The sequence below is a fragment of the Gekko japonicus genome, unplaced genomic scaffold (genome assembly GCF_001447785.1).
Source record: "Gekko japonicus isolate JY-2015 unplaced genomic scaffold, Gekko_japonicus_V1.1 scaffold1338, whole genome shotgun sequence".
NCBI classification, from domain to species: Eukaryota; Metazoa; Chordata; class Lepidosauria; order Squamata; family Gekkonidae; genus Gekko; species Gekko japonicus.
In genome coordinates this window covers 7,962-31,609 of record NW_015173168.1, presented here as the reverse complement: position 1 = coordinate 31,609, position 23,648 = coordinate 7,962, and the positions used below count along the sequence as shown (strand labels likewise).

At 42.5% G+C, this 23,648-nt stretch overlaps 1 protein-coding gene across 2 annotated transcripts; it reads right to left on the bottom strand.

Annotated features, from left to right (window-relative positions):
* Positions 1-1,218: 1,218 nt before the first annotated feature.
* DLD (dihydrolipoamide dehydrogenase) lies at positions 1,219-22,684 on the bottom strand. 2 transcript variants are annotated; one of them, XM_015422530.1, is made up of 14 exons: positions 22,482-22,684; positions 19,501-19,573; positions 17,818-17,897; positions 17,008-17,076; positions 15,897-15,966; positions 13,633-13,733; positions 12,593-12,736; positions 12,103-12,204; positions 11,033-11,223; positions 8,824-8,994; positions 8,068-8,257; positions 6,866-7,003; positions 3,780-3,869; positions 1,219-3,677 (listed from the first exon to the last, which is right to left on the bottom strand). In XM_015422530.1, exons 1-14 carry the CDS (start codon positions 22,518-22,520, stop codon positions 3,612-3,614), a joined length of 1,524 nt encoding a protein of 507 aa, XP_015278016.1. In that variant the 5' UTR covers positions 22,521-22,684; the 3' UTR covers positions 1,219-3,611. The 2 variants fall into 2 exon arrangements, with proteins under 2 accessions (XP_015278016.1, XP_015278017.1); XM_015422531.1 differs by lacking the exon at positions 22,482-22,684 and adding an exon at positions 22,236-22,268.
* Between the last annotated feature and the right edge of the window lie 964 nt (positions 22,685-23,648).

The window sequence follows — 23,648 nt, the reverse complement described above, 5'->3', positions numbered from 1 at the left end:
GAAGCCCTCAACAGCACATGCGCACAAAGGCGCCCGGCATTGTTAGGGTCAAGAGGGGGCTGCGATGGGGGTGCACGGCAGCGGCCAGGCAGAGAGGGCCGCGTGTCGCGGGGGGAGGAAGGGAGGGCAGGCGGGATGCTGGTGGGGAGGGGGGACCCGGCGGGTTACTCCCCCCTCTCTTCCCCTCCTTGTGAGCGGCCCACGGACCCTGCCCAGAGTGGGCAGTGCACGGCCCTCCCAGAGGGGGCGGCTCCTTCCATCCCCTTCCCATCGGCTCTCGCTGGAGGTGCGGATGCTCGTGTGATCGGCACCTCCACCTTATCCACGGGACCTCGCTGGAACCTCTCAGGGACATCTGATCCCGCTGCCGCGGGGTTTGTTGCCCCAGGGCAAAAAGCCACACTCCCCACCCGCAGTTTCCTGCCCGTGTGACCGCCGCCGTAATAAAGAACACTGAACCTCCACAGTTTTCCATTAGGAAAAACAAAAATTCAAAAGGATTTCTGAAGCACAACATACCAGGGGATGGGTTGAACTAAATTTCCCAGTTTTAGTCTGGGGAAGGAATTATACCATCCTGGGTCACTGCTGAGTAGTCTCAGTGAACATTATTTGGAACAGCGACATGCCATTTTGGTTTTGCTTCATTTCCCCAGTAAAACACACTCTGTAAAACTTGGTACTAAATAAATAATAATCCATTTGGTGACAGTTGGGATATAAGCACTCTGCAGCACTGTTGTCTTACTGCTTCTTGATGAAGCAAGAGCCAGGAAGAGTGTCATGAATTATACTAGCAAAAACTCCCCAAACCACATTCCCCCCCCCAGCCCCCCAAAAGTTCCAGCCATTCAGATTTACCAATGTTTATCTCAACTCACTCATTGCATGGCCAAGGTCACGCAAAGCTTTTGTGTGTGTGTGTGTGTGTGCGAAAAGCTCAGGTTTTGCAGGCATGGGGGTTGAGAGAATCTCACTTTCACAGAAGTTTTAAGAGAGCAGTAAACATGAGGGGAAGATGTAATAACTACTAAAGAAATATCCTGATGCAAGAGACATCATTCCAGCAACTCTTCCGTATAATTACTTTATCACAGAACCCTTTTATAATGACCCCTTGTTCTGAAATTGCTCATTCCTTTTAAGACTGTTTATTGGCACACTGCTGAAGGGATTTGTTTTTTCTCCCCCCCCCCCCCCCCCCAGTTTCCCCCGGGGAACTATTTTCTCAGATCTCTGAAGGTGACATTATGGTACAGGCTAGTGGATACTAGAAATGGGTTATGTGACTAAGAAACCCAAATAATCACTTTCTTTGGTTAAATGAGCTGTGATATGGGAAGTTCAAGTCTCATCTCAAATTTTTCCACCTCCCTTCAGTCTTCAGGGCCATATGCACATGACAATATAGTCGTATCTCTAACAGTAGGAGTCAGTGCAGGCTGGCTCTGCGCTACAAGTGTGCACAGAGCACAGGAGGGCCAACAAGCAAAGGTCGAGAATTGTGAGGCCGAAAGAGAGCGAGTGAGAGAGGAAGGAAAGGACGGGAGAGAGAAGAAAGAGAGAGAAAGCTTCTGCAGTGGGAGTTGTTGCTGCCCTTTCCATTGCTAAAAGGAAAATGTCTCCACTGCTGAGCAGCTCTCCTCCTTGGCCTGCTGTTCATCTCAGGCTGCATGCAATGAGAAGCAGGCTGTATTGCACCTTTTGCACGGTTTGTGTCAGCCTTTCTTTCAAAAAGCTCTGTGGGGGGGGGGTCACAAATTGCCATGAGGGTTACATGGGGTTGGAGAGCATGGCTGTAGAGTCTTTTGGAATGTATACACACTCAGGCCATATATGTAACTTGGGAGGAAGAGGTACAGTATGTTCAATTGTTCTTTGAACAAAGAACTATACAATTACTAAGTATTATGTTCTATTTACAGCTGTGGCTCCCCAAATTCTGGTAGCTGAGGCTTACTTCTTTAAAAACTAAAGCCACCTTGCATCCCTGCACCCCAAAACTTCAGAGGGGATAGATAAAAATGTTCAAGAATCAGAACTAGCCACAATGACACCTCCAGCCATTCCTGCCTATGTCACCCTTCTGAGTCCCCCTCCTTCCAGGTCCTGTGTTTCTGCAATCCCTTCATATCAAATTACAGGCTTCCAAAAGAAGTAGATTTGAAGAAGAAAAGGTTTGGGGAGCAGCAAAGCAGGCAGAGCTGCAGCAGGCAGCCTCCACTAGGAGTGGGAATTTTAGGTTCACATGAGACGTTCAAAAATTAATTCATTTCTTGCTGAAGATTCGTGCTCCCTGTGATTTAGTCACTTCCTACTTTTCTGGGTCCCACCATGCAGGAACAGGGAAGCAGAATGTAAAGTAAAGAAGCAGGGAGCCTCACAAGTGTTTTTAGCTATCATCTTACTGCTAATGGTCTAGTCAGGACCCTTGGACTTGTCTAGAGAACCAGCACTAGCCAGCATCACAGGGGGGTAAATCATACAGCATGAAAGTTATGTTGCCAACACAGACTGCATGAAGGAAAACACAATTCCCACTCTGTCTAGCATACTAAGCCCTCCCAGTGACAGCATTTACTCATTATAGCTAATAATTTAGAATTTTTTTAATGAAGCTGGGAAGTTTCACAAGTATTCTTCCCAACTGTTTCCCAACTCATTTTTTTGCTTCTCCAAGATTTTATTTTATTTTGCACAATTTAATTAAACCTGAGGGTTTTTCAGTATGAAAAAAATGCAGAGATACAAATGCTATTCGTACAGCCAAATCAGTTTTGAAAGTCTCTTAGGAGTCCTCTATGATATAGGATGATCCTAGATTTACTTCAAGGTAATAAAGAGGTTGTGGTGTGATGAAATACACTGCTGCCCCCTCTTTCACTACAGACATCCCCCAGTGTGATGTCCATGGGTGCCATGGCATCCACCAGCACTTTTTTTGGTGTCCAAAGTGCTTCCAGAAGGGGGCAGGGCCAGATGGGTCTTTTGGCCAGGAAGGCTTCTGATTGGCCACTGGAGATTTTTAAAAAATGTTGCTTCAGCAGCAGCTGCCACTGCAACGCGAGGTAAGGTGCAGCATACATTTTGTGACTCACTCTGACTCCTGCAGCAGCCATTGTATGGTCACGATTTTGTGGCTGCAACCACCATGCTGTTTCAGAATTCCAAAGGTGCCGGTAGGCTCACAAAGTTTGGAAACCACAACTGCAATGTGCAAAGTTGACAGTAACGCATTTTAAAGTGCCAACTTGACACTGAAATCCCCATTCCTTAGCAATGACAGAGCAACAGCACTGGAGAGTATCAGCCAGTATATTTTACCCAGATACATGATGGAACCTTTCAGTCGCCCACAACCTTGAGATGCCTTTGTTGCAGTCTGTCCTCTGCAGAACTTTATACAAGCTAACAATACAAACATGTTGTATACACAGCTGCTGGGTGAAATCATTATTTTCCGAACCCCTAATTTGTTTAAATATGCCATGTTTTAAACAAAAAGTTCACTTAATTCAGTTCTAGAAGTATTCAAAAGACTCAACATTCCACAAAGATCTCCATCAGTTTTCACCAAAAAATGTGCTTTGTACATTAGGGATTTCCTTTTTTTAGAAGTTGATAGCCTTGCCAAACGATGCCGCTAGGTTGGCTTCCCTGAATGCTTCAGATACAGTCTGTTGAAAACAAAAAGAAAAACAATGATGGAAAGTGGCTGCTGCATACACAAGCTGGATCCTTGACTAATCCGCAAAACAATAAACAGTCTACCCACTTACCGGATGGGCATGGCAGACTCTAGCTACATCTTCACATGATGCTCCATATTCCATTGCAAGAGCAGCTTCATTCACCATTTCTCCAGCACCCTATAACAGAAAAGCAAGCAATAAAACAAAGAAAACCCAGGATGAAAAACATCAGAATAGAACGGCACAAAAATGGCAAAAAATCCTTTTTCATATCTGCATAAGCTATGCAAATTTACACACATTAATTTTGGAAAGGTTTAGGCTTGTTACCAAGGAAATCTTAGCCAACAGATTCTGGCTTTTGACACAATTATTACATTTTCATACGAATAAAGAATTTTCTTTAGATCATGTTGCAACAGGCACCATCCCCTCTAGGAGAGTCAGGTAGGGGGATGGATGCCTCTTCCACAATGTGAAAAAAGCCAAAGAAGGGGTCATAGTGCGGAGATTCATGCCAACAAACAAAAATAGAGAGCTACTAGCCAACAACGTGAGACAGAGAGCAAATGCCAGGCAATTTAAAGTAGGCCTGTTGCCACATAAAAATTTTGGACTGGCTGCTACGACTATAAATTTAGTAATTGGCTTGCTGCCATTCAAGTACTTGCAATGGAACTGAAAGTAAGTCTAAAATTATTCTAGTTAAAAATGATAACAAAACTATTCCATTCAGCTTCATGTCTTTTTCCACTCCTTATAACTATGCTTTTTATAGGATAATTTGACAAAGAAGAAAATAAGAAGCTATATTGGTTAAAAAAAGAAACTAAGCTGAACCTAGAGGTTGACACCTTCCAACTTTATAAGACTACTCATGAGGAAGATTGGTGAAATGAGTGCAAAAACTTGTGTGCTCGAGGATATGATTATGTTGGACTTTGCTTTGCTTATGTCAGAATTCTCTAACTATATTGTCAGATTAATAGCTTCACAAATTGATGCTCACAGAATCATTAAATGTGTCATTGTTAATTCTTTCACAATGTGATCAGCTTCTCACGGTTCCATTAAATACTTGCATTAAAACGTACTAAGAAATATTTTTAAATCTACTGTTTGATTAATCAGAGATATCTTTTAAATTTATTCAAAGATTTTAATTAGTTGACCTAATTGAATTAAGTGCAATTTTGCATAATTTATTCTGCTTTCATTCATCACAAACAACAGTAAGGTATGCAGAGCACTGAAACCTTCCTGATCACTGGTTTGGGAGACAATGCTTCCACACTTTCAAACTGATCACCATAGGGGGTGGGGGACTGCAGCGAAAAGAGGAATCAGGAATAATTACCCACTCCTCATCAGCAACACTGGAGGTGCGGTGGCTCAGAGGTTAAGACACTGAGCTGCAGACCAGAAGGTCTGTAGGTCAGCAGTTCGAGACCCTAGTGCCACAGGACAGAGTGAGCTCCCGTCTCTGGCCCCGGCTCCTACCAACCTACCAGTTCAAAAGCAAGAAATTGCAAGTAGATAAATTGGTACATTCAGTGGGAAGGTAACAGCATTCCATGTGCCTCAGCATTTAGTCATGCTGGCCACATGACCATGGAAACATCTTCGGACAGCACTGGCTCTTTGGCTTGAAAATGGAGTTGAGCACTGCCCCCTAGAGTTGGACTCAACTGGCTTTCGAGCAAGGGAAACTTTTACCTTTACATCAGCAACACACTGGCTCGATATTTTTTCCAAGGACAGACACACCTCTTATGGACCACACCGGGTTTCGTGTGAGAAGATGAGTCCTCATCAGAGGAGGAATAAATAAATTAAAGAAATAAAGAGAAGGACAACCTGCCACCGAGCCCTGCCTTAGTGGACTCTCAGGAATGGTCTTGCCATCTCAGGGCCTCCCCAAAGGGACTCTTGAGTTAGCACAGGCGCTACCCTCTGAGCCAGCAGGGCCCTCAGGCCAGGACATTCCAGCACGGACCTGCCTACTGCCGGACCCACCCACGGTCTCCTGAAGGATCCCAGGGGCTGAGAAGGCAAACTGCAAGGGCTGAGGTTTGGACCAGGTGGAGGAGGGCGTGCTTCCCTCTGCCCCTCGAGGGAATGCCAGGGGAAACTAATAAGCCATTGCAGGACCTGGCCCCCACTACTCCTCGTCAGTAAAGGAGCTGACTCAGCTTGTGGAGAGGAGCTTGGCAACTATTTATTTATTTATTAGAAAGACGCAGACATGGGACCAGCCTCACCTGCTGGGAAAACGCCCTATATAATAAAGCTGCAGTGAGGCTAAAGCCAATGTGGGATCAATCTGCCTGCAGCCTTGCTGCAGGCCCTACCAGTTGCCTGACCTGAGACTGATTCATGAAACCTCCTTACCTGACCCTTGGACTGCTTTTGGACCCTGCCTTTGGAACAAGCACTCCGACCCTAGACGGAGACCTTCAACTGCCTTCTGGCCTTGCATTTGGATTGCATCACTGGAACCTGGAGTCTGACACTGGACTGTCATTGGATCTGAAAATCCCTGCTGGGAAACCCTGTGGTTGCTGGGACTTGCCTCCCACCTGGTGGCCAGGACAATATCTCTAACTATAAAGTACATGACAACTTCTTAGATGTATTGGTTAACTCCTGTTATAAGTTACACTTTGCTAGTCATGGTTCTGCCAGCACATAACACTGAGGATGAAAAAGGGGGAAGAAAGATCCCCAACACATAATTATACCAAGCACCCTACCCTACACTGCTCAGCTGCAAAAGGACATGGGCAAGATACACCCCAGATCAGGAACTAAAAACCTCTTCCATGCAAAACATTCAAATGCTGCAAAAAGATTTACCTACTTAGAACTGCCTATGAAATCTGTTGCAGATTTTTAAAAACATTTAAGCACTTTCCTTGCAAATGCAAGAAGGAAAGAATACAGAGAACTCCAAAAATGGTGGAAGAGGAAGCAGGGCTGGCTACAGGAGAGAAATACTAGATATCTACAAGGAGTGTCTCAGGGACACAAAATTATTTCCGATTCTTACAATGGCCAACCAAGGCTTGGGGTCCAGGAAAAAACAGCTCAGTACTATGTAGTTAAACCCCAGACGCTAAAGATCTCAGAATTCTGCAGCAACAGGACTGGAACAATTCTCATCCCATACTCACCGCGCCTAGAATATGAGCTCCCAGCATCCTGTCTGTGGACTTGTGACTTAGAATCTTAACCAAGCCATCTGTGTCTGCATTGGTCTTGGCTCTGCTGTTTGCAGCAAATGGAAATTTTCCAACCTTGTATTCTGTCCCCTAAAATAATGCCAACAAAGAATTACTATAAATTATTGTAAGTCTGCACCTGAAAACCAAGTCTACGCAGCCAGAGATTTTCCTATAGTGAACATCAATATGAAATCTTAGTTCTTGCTGAGATGGCAAACCTTTGTCTATGAGGTGTGACATTGCAGAATGAAGCTGGCGCCTGACTGCCCCTGCATTCCAAAAACCACCTAGCACACAGAAAACTCAAGGAATGGACTGTATTCTTCTCGGGGGGGGGGTGTAAATACATGTGTGTGTAGCTAGATGGATGGATGATAAGAGATAACAGACATGGATATGTATGTATTTATACGCATATACATCATCTTGAGTCCCCACTTCCAGCTTGCCTAAATGTGTGTCTGTGCTGCAGTGTATCAGACTAGGCATGGGAACAAGCAGATCTGTCAAAAAAAACCTTAAAGCAATGGATGCAGTTTAGTTTAAGTGACAAAGGGGCACTTGGGTTAGGATTGCAGAATCCGCCACACCTGTGGCTTAGCTCTTTGCATCCCGTCTTCCTAGCTAAAGGCTCCGATACTGATAGAGGGCCTGACTCAAGGTTCACTTTGCCCTTTTGCCATGTCAGTTCTGTAAAAGGCAGTTTGCATTTTCAAGCAAATCCCCCCAACCAATGTTCCCTCTAAGCTGTGGAGTCTTGTGAGCAAAAATTCTACTTTCTGAGCTAACGGCATTAAAGTTGTGAGTGAACGATTTGGCTACTGCATAGATTAGTTTGCTCTGGAGCCCTCCTTCCTGAGCGAAGACAAAAATGTGTGAGCCAGAAGCTAAAAAAATTGTGAGCTAGCTCACATTAACTCAGCTTAGAGGGAACACTGCCCCCACCCCCCCCCAAATTACATATGGAACTGCTACTCAGTACAAAGCCTAGCCAGCAACCAAGAATTATGAACAAAACCAAAACAGAACAAACCCAGCAAAACTATTCTCAAACTGCAAGCTGAGTTTAAGTTACGTACATTTTCTCTACAGTAAGAACTTCGTATTTATCCCACAACTGCACTGTGAGTGAAACGAAGCAGGCATGGTACCTCCTCTTTCAGCTGTTCTTCCGATTTGCCGACCCAAGCAACCTCAGGGTGTGTGTAAATTACTGAGGGCACACAGTTGTAGTCAATGTGAACAGCACCTCCAGCCATTCCCTCGACACACAGAATCCCTTCATCTTCAGCTTTGTGAGCAAGCATCGGTCCAGCCACTACGTCACCAATAGCGTAGATACTGCCAGGTAAATGAAGCCAAGTTAAATACTGCTGCTGAAGGAATGGAAAATAAGCCTTGAGAGCTACAGTGACATGGATGCAAGACATTTGTAGCTGGAATAGGCTAAGTAAACAAAAAACAGTACCCTTAAAGGTCCTATCTTTGATATTTGTAACCTTCATTTGAAACTTTAATTTTCTAGGACGCAACAAGCAAGATAAAGCAAGCAATATGTAGTTACAAATTTCCTTTAACCTGCAGGCAAATGAGGGGCCCACATAGATCCGTCTGGACTGCCCTTTCTGTGCTGTCACAATAGATATAAATTATTCTTACTAGTAGTAGCGCAATCTATACAGTGCTGTGTAGAGTAGGCATGGGAAAAGAAAACACCAAAGCGTCTGATTCGATCAATTATAAAACATTCTGCATTCAAACTATGTTCTTACATTTGACCTATAACCAACTGTTAACTTAACAGGGAACTAATTTGTATCTTACACTCAAACTCCCAACTTCTAAACAACAACACATGGAATAAAAACCAAAAGTAAGCCACCTAGACACTCTTTTGTTGCACTTACTTGGGAATTTTTGTTTGGAATCTGTTGTTGATTGGGATTCTACCCCTGTTGTCTAGTTCAATACCCACATCTTCCAGACCAAGGTTCTTACTAAAAGGGCGCCGGCCAACACACACTAGGAGGACGTCACAAGTGATCACTTCCGCTTTGCCTCCAGCAGCGGCTTCAATCCTGTGGAATAAAAGAAGAAACAAAGTCCTAAGAAACAGAGATACTACATGCTGTTAATGAATCATGGGTCTCTGAACCCCAATTACGTCCTTCTTCTAATGGATATAGAATAATTACATGAAAAATAAATGGGAGATCAGATAGGAAGTTATTTAGAGTTATTAGTCATTGTAGGGTTAAGCCATACCAGACAGATTTTTTTTGACATTCTTGTCATTGTAGTAATCTTGATTAAATTAAAATTTCTACCCCGCCCTCCCGGCCGAGGCCGGCTAGTTACACCGATACATAAAAAAGTGAGGGCCAACATGGTATAGTAGTTAATAAACAAATACATTACTGGGTTTCACCACAAAAAACACAATATCTTATACACCCCTTTACACAGTTTCCACCTTGTTACCATCCTGACTGTCTTGAGCATGTAGCTCATTAGTCGTGCCACAAATGACCAGGATGGTATTATACCACTTCCATTTGTGTTCCATGCCACATTCAAATTACTTCAAATGTGTGAAGCTTCCAGATTACAAGAGTACATAATTGTCTCCTCCAACCAAACATCTACTGGGACGGAATCAACTATCTAAAGTGTCAGACCTGTATGGTCACCTTCAACTTCAGTTCCAAAGGGCAACAATCACACAAAATATGTGGGTGTAATGGACAGTAAATGGTTAATGCTTTTACCCAGTCTGCGAACCCTGAGTGACAGGGTATTCAAAGGGAATTCTACAGCTGACAGTGGCAGTTAAGAGTGGCAGTTCAGAATGACAGCTGAGAGTGAAGTGATAATAATGAAGGAAAATTAAGCAGTGGGAGAGGATCAAGGAAGATCCTGTATTAGAGAAGTGGGACAAGTAGCCCTCCACTGAGGGAAATAGCTCCTAGTAAAGAGGAATGATTCCTATCAAGTGATTAAGGAGGAAAACTGGAACTTGTATGAATGTTCCTGCCCTCACAAACTTAAGTATTTTTGAAACCAAGAAGCTTATGCTTGTTTAATTAAGCAGTGACTGCCAAGAAATCTCCCTTCAGTTTTAAAGATCTGTCTGTATAACCAAACACCTACTTGATTGTGACAAACTATCTACTGTTTATATTTATACAAAGTTACCTCATCCCTGTTACCTGTTCACCTTCTAAGTCCTAAACCTGATATCTACTTGACCAATTCCCCTCAAAAGTGAAATAAAGCAGTTTGTTAGTTTTGAATTACCATCAGCATCTTATGTGCCATTATCAGACAAAAACAAAAGAAGGATTTTAGCTAGCCCTCAACTGGATGGGACAGACAGAGAAAAAAGAAAGAAAAGGGGTTGCTAAGCCAATAAAAAGATAAAGGGAAGCCTGGGGGAATCATCATAGTGGAACTTGCACACTTTGAGATAAATAGGAACAAGGCTTAAATTAATGCCTTTAACATCAGAAACGTCACTGTGAATTTGTGTAGCATCAGACACAGATGACATAAGTAGTAACTTTCCTCAGTTACTAGTTGCTATCCAAGATTAGCAGTTCTCTTATAAGCAAGTTCTCTCTTTGATACTAAGAACAAGGTATTAATGGAATGTGTGGAGTCCTGTGCAAAAAGACAGAACCATTTCCCATAATGCCATCATCCCACTGCAACCAAACCCGCAATGCCGCATTCAGTTGTGCCCCTGAGGATACCACTCTCAGAAGTGATATACAGAGGGCACAGAGAACTACTATGAAAGGCGATATGGCCAAGATCTATTATATAATCAGAATCACACTCACAGTTGTTTGGCTCCAACCCAGTATATATTAATTCTACTATATCCAGTTTCTATGATGAACATTTTTAATCATAGCTAGAGAGATCACAAGTTTTTATCCCACACCACTGAAAATATATTTCAAATATCATAAGAACCAGCCATAGATATTTAAGATGTCAGGATACTAGATCTCTGGAATTTTTCTTGCTCCAATTCTGACCACTGGCTTATCTCGGTTTTTACAGGAGAAAGCAATCCTACTGCTACAAGTCCAACACTGGCTGAGTACTTACGAAACATCTATCTTTCCATCTGGTTTCTTGGTTGCACCAGTAACTTTAGTATTGAGTTTAAATTTAATCCCTTGTTTCTGTAAAATTCGTTGGAAGTTCTTAGAGATCTCCATATCAATGCCCAAACCACCGACATGGCCAAGGAACTCCACAGCTGTTACATCAGCACCTAGACGCTGCCACACTGAGCCCTATGGTCAAAAAAGCCAAGATTAAGAAGCAGAACTTTCAGGAAAAGTTGCCTATACGTTTATTAACAGCAATGCCCACCAAGGATAAACAGAACAGGAATTTTTAAACAGGGTAGCAATTATTGTGGAAATTACAGTCTACAGAATGTCTATATGCTCCAGTGACAATTCTACTAACTGGTCAAGTTCTTAAGATTTGAAATGCAACAGCAAGTTAACAGATCAGCTGAGTTCTCGCACATAAGACACAATAATGACCTCTTACACTTTGTAGCAGTTATTTATGTTTTTTTCAGCAAGATGACCCAGCCCGAAAAATTATTCCTCAAAAATTATCTGTAAAAAACAAAAGCTTACAAAGATACCATCCTCTGTCTGAATAACATGAGCAGCTGCACTGGAAGTGTATCCATAAACAAGAACCCTTGAAGCCTTCTGAAAATCAGACTCTAATCCCTACATCATTGTCTCCTTTACTTTCCCTGTCAAGTCTGCCAATAAAGATATTCTTGCATTTTTTGAAAATTACTATTTCTGTGGCATCCCCCAGCAAAAATCTGCAGTGCAACTAATCTCCTATAATCCTGGAATGGTTAAAAAATGCAAAATGGCAACCCAACATGGTAGTCTGGGTTGTATGATGCTCCACCAGCATGTCAGAAGCGAACACACAGCTGTCATGCATTCTGCAATTATGGCAATTTAAAAAAAGACTGTACAATTGCTGTGCAAAGTGGCACCCATATAAACAAATTGCACAATCCCAGCTGCTGGTAGCCCCAGGGCCATGAGAACAACCCCAGTAAGCCACAAACAGTTTACAAAGTTTATAGACACAGGAAAATTTGTATTTTAAAAAGAGCGAAGCATGTTACTCACTAGTTCCACACCAATGACTCCTGCACCAATGACCACCATTTTTTCAGGGACTTGTTTTAAAGATAATGCACCAGTAGATGATACAATTGTGTCCTCGTCAATCTAAATAAATGGAGAAGGAGGAGAGGAATTTATCTCCTTCCTACAAAAATAATTTATAGAACGTATACAAAATGCCACTGATTTATCTAACACCTACCAGACAATAACATGTTACATATCTGAAAACATCCACATACCATGCCTGGTGCTGGCTAAAAATAGCCCCTCGGCCATAAGAAAACCCAGCACAAGAATGAGGTGGTACCCTCATTCCTGGATCAAGAAGACCTTATTAAAGCTGTATTTTAAACTGATAGTTCTCTTAGTTTTTAAGTGCTGCTACCCGCTTTGGGAACAAAGTTTTTTTTAAACTGAAAAGCAGGGCAAAAATTCAACTAATAAATAGACAGCAGATCACTGTCAAGAAAAATTCAAAGTCAAGGCATACCGTAATTCCAGGGAAAGGTGTTACTTCTGAGCCTGTAGCAATAAGAATATTCTTCGTATTAATAACCTGATTGCTGCCGTCATCTTTAGTTGCTGTGACCTGATTTTTCCCTGTTATTTTTCCAAAACCGGACACATGCGTCACCTTCCCAAAAGAAAACATATTTACTCCACTTAAAAGCAAATAAACTGAGAAATATCTTACTATGACCCCAAACATACATCAGTTATGGCATCACTGCAGCTTATCCTTCTAAAAGAATTTGAAATTATATCTATAAAGGCAGTAAGACACTTCAAGCAGCTATCTTTAAGGTTACTTCCAGTCACCGAACAGAAATGTCCTTCACTGGTTATCAGATTCCACTGATGCCCCAACTCTAAAAGCCAATTGTTTTTAAAAACGTGAAGAAAGCATGGAAATTACTGTCAACTAGAAACAAAGCTAGCCATGATTTCCTCCCAAGACCTCATCCTGAACTGACAAGAGATAGCAAAAAGGACCAGATTCCTGACACTCTCCTGCAGCACTCGCCATCAGTTTACCCCTATTTTCAAATCCAAAATCACTATGAGGATCCCTGCATGTTTAATGGCAAGTGTGCTGCATGACGGAGTGAGCTCCCGTCTCTAGTTCCAGCTCCTGCCAACCTAGCAGTTCGAAAGCAAGACATTGCAAGTAGATTAATAGGTACCACTTCAGTGGGAACGTAACAGCATTCCGTGCACCTTGGTGTTTAGTCATGCCGGCCACATGACCACTGAAATGTCTTCGGACAGTGCTGGCTCTTCGGCTTTGAAACGGAGATGAGCACCGCAACCCTAGAGTCGGATTCGACTGGCTTTCGAGCAAGGGAACCTTTACCTTTTTTACAGTTGTTATCCTGGCAGCCTGATCAGCCATTTAAACAAACAAAAAACCCACACAGAACTACCTCTAAACTAAGTAAAACACTAGAGGACAAAGAGAATCTATTTCCATTATTTGTTATTAGCATTAAACAAACAGACAAGCTGCTGTAGTCCAGAGGCCAGACATACCTTATTCTGTTTAAACAAATGAGCAATTCCACCTGTTAAAGCCTTCACTGCACCACTCTTCTGTTCCATCATCTTCTCTAAATTCAGTCGGAGCCCTGTAACTATAAATGCTCTTTTTTAAATACAAGAGGTGTGTGTGTGTGGTATTTTGTAGTCTTAAACACTCAGCACTAAAGGGCAATTTAAAGTTCAGTTATGTACTACAGCAAGATGTCTAATCCAGTGGCTCCCAACTTTTTTGAGTTATGGCCCCTTTTTAACATCAAAACATTCTGTCGACCTCCCACATGACAATTGTTACACTACCAGTATGCACTGACTGATCAAAATAACAATACTTAGAATGCACATGGATTCACAGACTCCTTGCAATAACTCCACAGCCCCCCCACAAGACTCCATTCCCCAGCTTGGGAAACAGTGGTCTAAATTACTCTTACTAACTTAAGAAGCTATCCCATTTACAGCAATCAGCCTTTTGAATCTACAGTGCTCTCATAGGTATACCACAGTATATCACAGACAAAACATCAAAATGAAGCAGCAATTACTATAAGGAATAGAAATGAATTAGTTTTAACAATGATAATTTTTTAGAGTTTTAAGTGTGTTACTTACAGGGTGCGTACAGACGGGGCGTTTCTGCCGGCAGAAACTGCACCGGTTGGAACCGGTGCAGTTTATGCCGGCAAAAACGCGTTCATACTCACCCTCCATTTTGCGGAGCCCTCCGTTGGACGCCTGCTCACACGCTGCGGGCGTCGGCGTTTGTGTTTTTTTTTTTTAAGGACTGTTTGAGCATGCGCACAGGCAGCCATTCAGAGAATGGCGATTTTTGCGCATGCTCAACCCCCCCCCCCTACATTTAAACTTTAAAGGTAAGCACTTACCTTTAAAGTTTAAAGCCCAACCTGGCCTCGTTTCAGTCCCGGACTCCTCCGGGACGGTAAAGTAAGGGTTGTTTTTTCTTCTTCACAAACGCTCGGGGCAAAGCTTCGCCTGAGCGCATATCGCTTAGAGGTTAAAAAAAATGGCGGGGGAAAGCCGGAAGCCTCAGGCTTCCGACGGAAGTGGCTAGGCACCGGTGGAGAGCGATCAGACGCTGGTTTGTATCGGAAGCCACTGTTGTACTCTGTTTACCACCACTTGGGACCTAGTGGCAGAGTACAACGGTGTAAATGGCTTTGTAACGGTTAGGGACGGGAGGCAGATGTTCGCCATGTGAACGCTGGTAAGTACACCGGTTGGAATCGTCACCTATTCCGCTACAAATGCCGCGTCTGAACGCACCCACAGAGTTACGTGTGTGTGAATGTGGTAAAGACACAGATCTTTTCCCTGAATATTCAGCTTAGGTCTTTACCACATTCGCACGCAGTAAGTGTTGGATCCAAAGAGCCTTCATTGGTGTAGGATGGGCTGAGAAGTCACTGAGTGACACCTATTCCCTTCTCCAGGCCCACAAGGCATCACACACTGTTCCACAGGATCAGCAAAAGGTGTCCAGAGAACTCAACGGCCTAAAGCAAACCCAAAGTCCTGCTACACACAGGAAACGTCTTACACAGTTCTTGGATCCAAGACTCAGCCTCCAGCTCTTTTATTGACATAAAAATAATACAAGGAGCACACGTGATGTTCTACTCGGCTTCTCGGAAAGAAATAATTTGCTCCCTCCTTTCTAAATGACCTGACCAAAGGCACTGGGATAAACTGACAAGCACTTGTTTAAATTATTTGTATGCCACCTCTTCAGAGACTCACTTGAGGCTGCTCACAACCATAAGAAGGGGGGGGGAAATCACTAAGATTAACCACAGTTAAAGCCCAACCAATAAAGAAGCACAACCACACATAAAAGCCAACAAGCATTAACACATTTGGTAGCCATCACCTATTCTCATAATGGTCCTCAGGCTACAGGCAGATTGTAAAACCAATCTCAAAGATCACCTCCCTACTTAAAAGCCTGAGCAAGGTACCACTGCTGAAGGTGCCACAGCTGGAAAAGCCCCATTTCTGATTTCTACCAGCCTCACCTCTGCACAGACACCAAATCTTGACTAACTGGCAGGCTGGATAGTACTTCTATATATATTTAAATAATACTTAAATAATATTTCATATTTTTCTATTTTTAAATAATGTGCATATTTTCCTTCTGCCCATAGAGTTCTACAATGATTGTTAAAAGGTAGCATTAGTGGATCCCCCACCACTACAAACATTTTGCTGACATACCAAGAGGTGTACTGCATACTTACTTTCAATTCCTCTACTAGCAAAGTCTTTGCCATGGGCCAAATGATAGAGGTGTGAATTGTTCAGTAAGGCCTACCATCAAAACAAACAAGCAGAAGAATTAAACACAATCTACACAGCCAACATTCATGTGTTTGACATGAGTGCTAGTTATAAGATCAGAATGTAGTAATTTGGTTTGGCTAGCAATATCGTTTCAGACACATGTATTGATCACTTGATGACAGCGATACACGTGTGAATGGGCCATCACTAATATCAAAGTTCTTGCATCACCTAAATCCTTTCTAATGGAGCCAGTTTACACTCAGCTGCTGGTCATGACAATAACCAAGAGTATGTGCATATGTGCACAAGCTGTCAGTGTTTCATGTATACTGTATACAAATGAAAAGGGGTTATAAAGAAAACCCCAACTCCAGAAGATTCAGAAATTAAATTTCTAGATACTAAAAACAATCCTCACCTTCTTAATCTTCCTTTCTAATTAGCAGCACTGGGCAACCACAGCTATTACTTTTCTAAAATTCAGTTTCCCTATCCCAGGCCAGCATTTAATCCTTCTTTAACTGCCTATCATAAGTGAAGGACATCAAAATAAAGAGACTGCAGGAGACAGTAGGTTGAAAACCCACATGAACTTTTCAGAAGTACACATAGATCTATACTATCCAACCCTAAGCTGCTTGACGACTGCCAGTAATACACATAGATCAGGGTGTAAATAGACACACGGTGAATGGCAGAAGCTGCTGGATTTGGGTTGCTCATTGGACAGCTTCATTCAGTGTTAAAAAAGTTACCTTGGAGCAGGTTATAGACCAGCAAACATATGTTGCTTGCGACACAGTGCTTGTCACAAGCAACTTTCTCCACCAGGTTCTCCAGCCATTAAATCTGCAATTGTGTTTCTTTTCTTATATAAAAGAGGGCATAATCAGATCCAAAACCCAGATTTTAATACAGTTTCTCAATTCATGTTGATATGACCAAGTTTTGTTCTGTTCCTTACCATGAATCAGGTAAGTCCCATCAGTACATCTACAGAATAATTTTTATACTTTCATCCTGTATTCAATGGAGATGTGAATAACATGAGAGACTAGTACTTACTTTGGAAGGTATACATCCGACATTCAAACAGGTTCCACCTAATGTCTCATTTTTCTCCACACAAACAGTCTAAAATTGAAAAGGAAAGGCATTTTTATAAAATTACAGATGGTTTTGTTTATAATCTTCCCCCGAAGATCAAATGGGTCTCAGTATAGTCCTGTAATAATCTTGTAATTGTGAATGTTTTATTTGCTGGGTAGCATTCCATGTGCTACATATCAAAAAGCAAGTTTTTACAACTGATGCTAAGAACACTTTTAAGAGAATGCTGCAAGTATGGTTAAATGTGGAACCTGGCTATTTAAAAGCAAATGATCTGATGGCCATTTATTTGTCAGATCCTCTAAATAGGCAAGACAGAAATAATTTGGTCCGAACTGTTAGAGAGAAACAGCATCAGACTCCTTTGTTGAGGGAATGGATGACAGCCCCCTTCACAGGCATCAAAAAAAACCCCAATAAAATAATACAAGCTACACCCTTACATGATGGAATCAGAAAAACAGAAGTTAGTAAATTGACTAATCTGCAGTGCCTTCCTTCCAGATAATGCATTTATCCAAGCAGTCCATTTACACATCGTTTACAAACAGCCTTAAAATGCATGACAGCACTTGTTCAAGCAAGCAATTTTACTTCCCAGTATGTGCAAAGATTTCTGTACTGTATTCAATGCAATTAAAATCCTCAGAATGCAGACAGTCACGCTCTAAGAAATATTTTGCCTTCTGACATAATTGCAAGAACCTTTTGCAAGATCATGTGGATTAACACTGTAATACCTGACATATTACCATGCTTCCTCACCTTAAAGCCAAGTTGAGCAGCTTTTATGGCAGCAACATAACCTCCAGGACCAGATCCAATGACTGTAACATCAGCATCAACTAACAGAAAAAACAGGTGCAATATTTTTCAAGATATTAGAAAATATCCTGTATTATAATTAGTTTCTACAAATATAACTTTATTTCACAAACATATTGAAACGTTAAGAAAAAGATAATGCAACCTGGCCTTTAAATGAAAGAAGGAATAAAGCTTAATTTATTTCCAATTAAATAAAGGGAAAAAATCTGAACAGAAGATGAGAAAACTGTTAAAATTTTTCTGAGTTGTATTATTTTGGTTTTATTTTTCACTAGCCTGCTACCCATGCTTTGCTACGGTATTTACGTAAGTTCCGTAAATCCAATTATAATACTGATGATATGAAATCTGAAATGTGACATTTGTTGTAGGAATTCTAACAGAGAAGATTGTAGTGTAAGAAATGAAGTGAGACATAGGTACTTTTCTCTCTACTGAAGGACCTCTCTCTAGACCACACTGGTGGTTCTGCCCTCAGGTGCTAGGATCACCAGGCTGCTTGATGAGCTCACTCTGGAGAGGGCCACATAGAACTGTCCATTTAAGAAGCAGTCGTCTGTTAAGTCCACTCCTGCTACCTTCCACAAAAGTGATGGCCTCTCTACTTGTGTTCCTGGATTGTTTTGCTCATATGGAGACTGTGTTGTTCTGAGCACCTCAGGGTGAGCTTACTGGTACTTGGCCTGTGCAGCTCAGTGCACTGCAGGAGTGCTATGTGCAAATGTCTTTGCCTAATTCCTAAGTGTCCTCCTCCTTGTAACGTTGGTGTATCTGGCTCGACGTTTGCCAGGAGCTTTCTTGGGGGCAGTAAGAGGTGAGAGGTGTGAGGGGGAGCTGGTGTGAGGGAGTGCAACTGTGCCTTAGATAAGGTAGGCTAACAACAAGCATGCCATTAATTCTAAATTGACCAAAAACCTTAACCTGCATTTAAGAAAAACAGGAAATCTTGTTGCAGATACTTCAGCATGATATACTGCACTAACTCTCCTTCTGATATAATGAGCTGTGCTACTACTTTTAATAATGCTGGCCTGTTCTTGATTTATTTGCCTATAATATTAAAGTCAGACTGCCAATTTTTGCTGGGGAAATATTTAAAAAATGAGTAATTTAGTCTTTGGGGGAAATGTCCATGACATGCACACCAATCCAAAATGTAGACAACACATTAACTAAGAAAAATATATAGCAGATAGTAATTTCCACCCCAAAATATATAGAAGTAGAAACGTACACTGCAATCCTAAACAGAGATAAGCCCTTTTAAATTCACTGAAGTCAATGGGCTTAGACTGGAGTAACACTGCTTAGCACTGTACTATTAGAAAGGCTTAGGCTCCTGAATGCTGCCTTCCAAAGGAAACAAAGCTGCATTAACATGGATGCACTCTTCTCTGCCAACACACAGTGCATGTAGTCTCTGTACAAGTACTTGCATTCCAAAGGACAAGGCAGCTTGAGAAGCCACCTCTGGAATTCACGTAGTTATACAATTCTATACAGTAGAGTAGATGCGTTTGTATATTATCCTGCAAAGCAGCTTAGAAATAGGAACAAAAGCATTTAACACGTACTCCATTTTTTTAGTTCGCGAGTAATTTAAGGTTAAATAATATTTACCTTGATCAGCGTAAGTCCTTAAAGGCACTGCGGAAATACCTTGTAAGCCATGAATCCGGCCACAATGACTTCTCTAATGAAAAAAGAAGAAAGGCAAGTTTCAGTTCTCCCACAAGAGAAGGGTTTTACTGAAGGATCTGAACATGACATGGTAGAATACTGTTTCACAGTCGACATGCATTTTACAGTGATTTAAAATGTGTTATTTTGTTGTACAAAAGTAATTTTTAAGCTGAACAAGAACAATATTATTCAAATACTAATTCTGTTCCCACCTCCACCCATGTAGTCCTAGGGAAGAAAAAGTTGCCAACTCTCTACAGCTATTTCTTCATCACACTTGGAAAGTCTGGCTTTTAACACAGTCTAAAACAGGGGTCCCCAACCTTTTTGAGCCTGTAGGCACCTTTGGAATTCTGATACAAGATGATGGGCACAACCATAAAACCACTGCTGCAGGAGGCAGAGCCAACTACATAGGGAAAGCCCAAGGGAAGGGGGTGTGATTTCAAAAATATACTGGGAGGGGGGGGGGCGGTGAAAATAAAACCAACACTCTACTGGAAGCTGCCACTGAAACAAAGTTATTTTAATCTGCCCAGCCAAATTGATTTCCAGGAGCCAATCAGAAGGCCTACTGGGCAAGGTCCCCACCTGGCCAGTTTCTAAAAACACTTAGTAAGTACCAGGAAAGATGTTGGCGGGCACCACGGTGCCCCTGGGCATCATGCTGGAGACCCCTGGTCTAGATCAACACTGACAGGAGTGGCAATACTCTTAATATTCATTTATAAAGCCACAGGCATAACGACTCTAGCCGATAGCTTTAAAAAGACAGAGGCTGGCAAAGTTTTTATGCTCAAAGAATTTAAGTTAGTTCAAGCCAATGAAGTTCACAGTGCTACCAGGAGTAGCAATTTGAGATTTTTTAAATTGTCAGTCTGTAAGCAGATAAGTTCATAAGCCATGACTTACTTCTGTTCAGTATTTACAGTGTGATCCAAAACAGACTTACACAGTCCACTGAAGTCAAAAGGCTTAAAAAGGAGTAACTCTGCTCAGGATTGCACTATTAGATCTGAATGTGGTCTTGGGTACAGTTTTAGCATATAGCAAAATGTTATGCAACCAACTGAAACGGAAAGGCTGACAGATTCCAAACAGCTCTGGACACTGTGGAGCCAGAGAGAGGCTCCCACAGAATGTCAGAGCTCTCTTATCAAAAAGAGGTTTTCTCTGTTACAAAAATGGCAAAGCATAAATGGCCCTTTATTTAAAGTACCGTGGAGGGGGGGGGGGGATCACAGTTTCCTTATTTCTGAATTTTTTGTGTGATAAAGTCAAAGGAATAAGCTCCCTTCCAGCAGAGATGGATGCCATCAAAAGAACACAACAGTATTCAGCTGTTACCACAAAAATGTTCAGCAGTGAAGCTATATTATAGAAAACAAGACTTCAGAATGTTTCTTTACTGCAAGCAAACACTGATGTCAAGCTCATTTGCTCTTTTACTAACATCTGAGCAACCAGCCTGTGACCACCAGCATTCTAAAAGAGGCAACAATGATCTATGGTGTACTTGGGCAGGGAAACCCTCGAGCTTGGCTGATGATCTAACCTCTCAGTTGTGTTCTTGCTTCCTCCCTATACTTCACAGCCTTGCTTCCTAGCTGAATAGGTGTATACACCACCATGAAGGACTATAACATGCTAGAATGACTCTCATATTATGTACCTGGCATACCTGTCAACTGGTCAATCACTTTACTAACAGCTGCCTTCCCCCTTTTATGGCATGGTTCCTAATAAAAATGGACTGGATTCTTGTGGCACCTTAGAGAAAAGGTGAAACTTTTATTCCACCAGAAGTTCTCAAGGACTAGACCCTACTTCTTGAGATGCAGTGAGTGGCTCCTCACTAGGCAGACATTTCATGAAGAGGGCATGGAAAGAAAAAACAAACAGCAGGATCAAGAGACCACAAAATGCATAAAGTACAAAGTGAAATTGTAACTACATAAAATTCATGCCTAATCAAGAAAAATATAGAGACTGTTCATGAGTAACACTTGCAATCAATGGGGGATCCCAGGTTTTGCTGAGGTACCTAGCAGCTAGAATGAAACAAAAATCCCAAATCCTAATGGGGGGGGAGGGTAGGGAGGAGTATGAAATCTTTCAGCCCATTCTACTTCAGAAGTTTCAAACTTGCATAGTAGGGATACATGCCTGGCATCTGAATAAGTGGGCTTTACTCCATGAAAGCTTCTGCTCGAGTAAAATCCTGTTAAAGTCCTATTCATTTTGTCTGCAATAGGCCAGAAAGCCTGCCCCACTGGAATTATTACTCAGCACAGGACTGCACTTAGTCTGGCACGGCACAAAACAAGTGTCTAGGCAGCACTTTAAAGAATAACCAAATTTTCTTCTAGTGTAGTTTTTGTGACTAGGGAACACTTCATCAGATGCAACTTAACAGATATTGGGGGAGGTCTGCCAGCGAGGATCCACTACATTGCATCTAAAGAAGTACTCCAGAAAAGCGTCTGCTGAAATATAACCTTGTGAGCCTTTAATATACCACTCAATTCCCCTCATTTGGGGCTCCAACCGGCCTCTGGAATTACTGTGCGCGACAGAGTGCCCAACATGAGGAGAGCCCCACCTGTCGAACGCCTGCCTGCCATTAAAGGAACAAGAGCCCTGTCAGAAGAATATATGTGGTGTTTTATTACCTCCTCACAGAAAGGCATGCTGCACACGCCGGTGAGAGGGAGGAGGAAGGGACAGAGCAACCAAGCTAGGCCAAGGATCCTCACAGCCCCACCAAGGTCGGACCGGGGCCCACAAATACGGCCGCTGGAGCGCCCCGAGGGCCACACATCGGGCTCGGTAGGCCCCAGAGAACAGCCGGCTTGCGGGTAGCTTCTTCCGCGCCGCGTCCCGCCCAACCTACTGACGGCCACCCACTGCGCCTGTACCTGGCCGAGAGCCCAGCAGACCCGGCCCCAATTCTGCATCTTGCCCGGCCCAGACCGCCGCCAGGCTGCTGCCGCCGCTGTCTCTTCTTCTCTGCCTGCCGTCCAAGGCAGCAAACCCAAGGACTCTTAGGACTCGCGCAGGCGCTTTGAGCGGGGAGAGGACGGGGAAGTAAGGGAGACCGCATCCCTCCACTCCAAGGCAAAGTTCGTCGTCCCGGATGGAGGCGGTCTAGGAGCATAGAGGAGGACAGGAGGGCCCCTCATGGCGGCAGTTCCAAGGCAACCCCTGGCGGAGGCGGACTCCTGGTGCAGGAGTCTGGATCAATAGTCCGCCCTCACACCCGCGCGGTCTTAAAAGCTTGTAACTCCGCCCCGTTACAAGGGTTGAATCTGTTGTATCATTCTCTGCCTAGATGGTAGTAACACGCACACATACCTAACTTACGCAATGTTCTCTCTAAGCTGTGGAGTCTTGTGAGCAAAAATTCTACATTGTGAGCTACTGGCATTAAAGTTGTGAGCGGGCAATTTGGCTGCTGCATAAATTAGTTTGCTCTGGAGCCCTCCTTCCTGAGCTAACACAAAAATCTGTGAGCCGGAGGCTAAAAAATTGTGAGCTTTTAGGCTTTTCTTCTAGCTCTCTATTGTACACTCTGAGATACATACAAAAGTCTTCTGCATCTAAGATCCAGTTCTAATCTAGTCCTCACACTCGCTTTTCTGACAGAGGTAGCATAATTACCAGCACTTCATACTCTTCATTATTGGTCATTAAATGTTAAAAATGTTAAAATAGTTTTTACTGTTACATAATAGACTTTTGAGGCTACTTGATCCTTATATCTTGTTGTTGCTTGTTTAATGCTTTTGATGTTAATTGTTGTTAACGATTATTTTAAAATGAGAAAAAAAATCATTCTCTGTGTGTGCCCCATAGGGTTTTCAAGGGAAGAAGTGTTCAGAGTTAGTTTTCCATTCCCTTTCTCTTAGTAGCATCTCTGGACTTCCTTGGTTGCCTCCCACCCCAGGTACTGACCAAGGCCACTAAGCCTGGACCATTCAAGTCAGAATCCTCATTCTCTGTCCCTTAATTAATGTTGGCAGAATTAGATATGCAGTAATACAGAGCACAAGCTGTTTAAAGAATAAAGTCAGTTTATTGAGAAC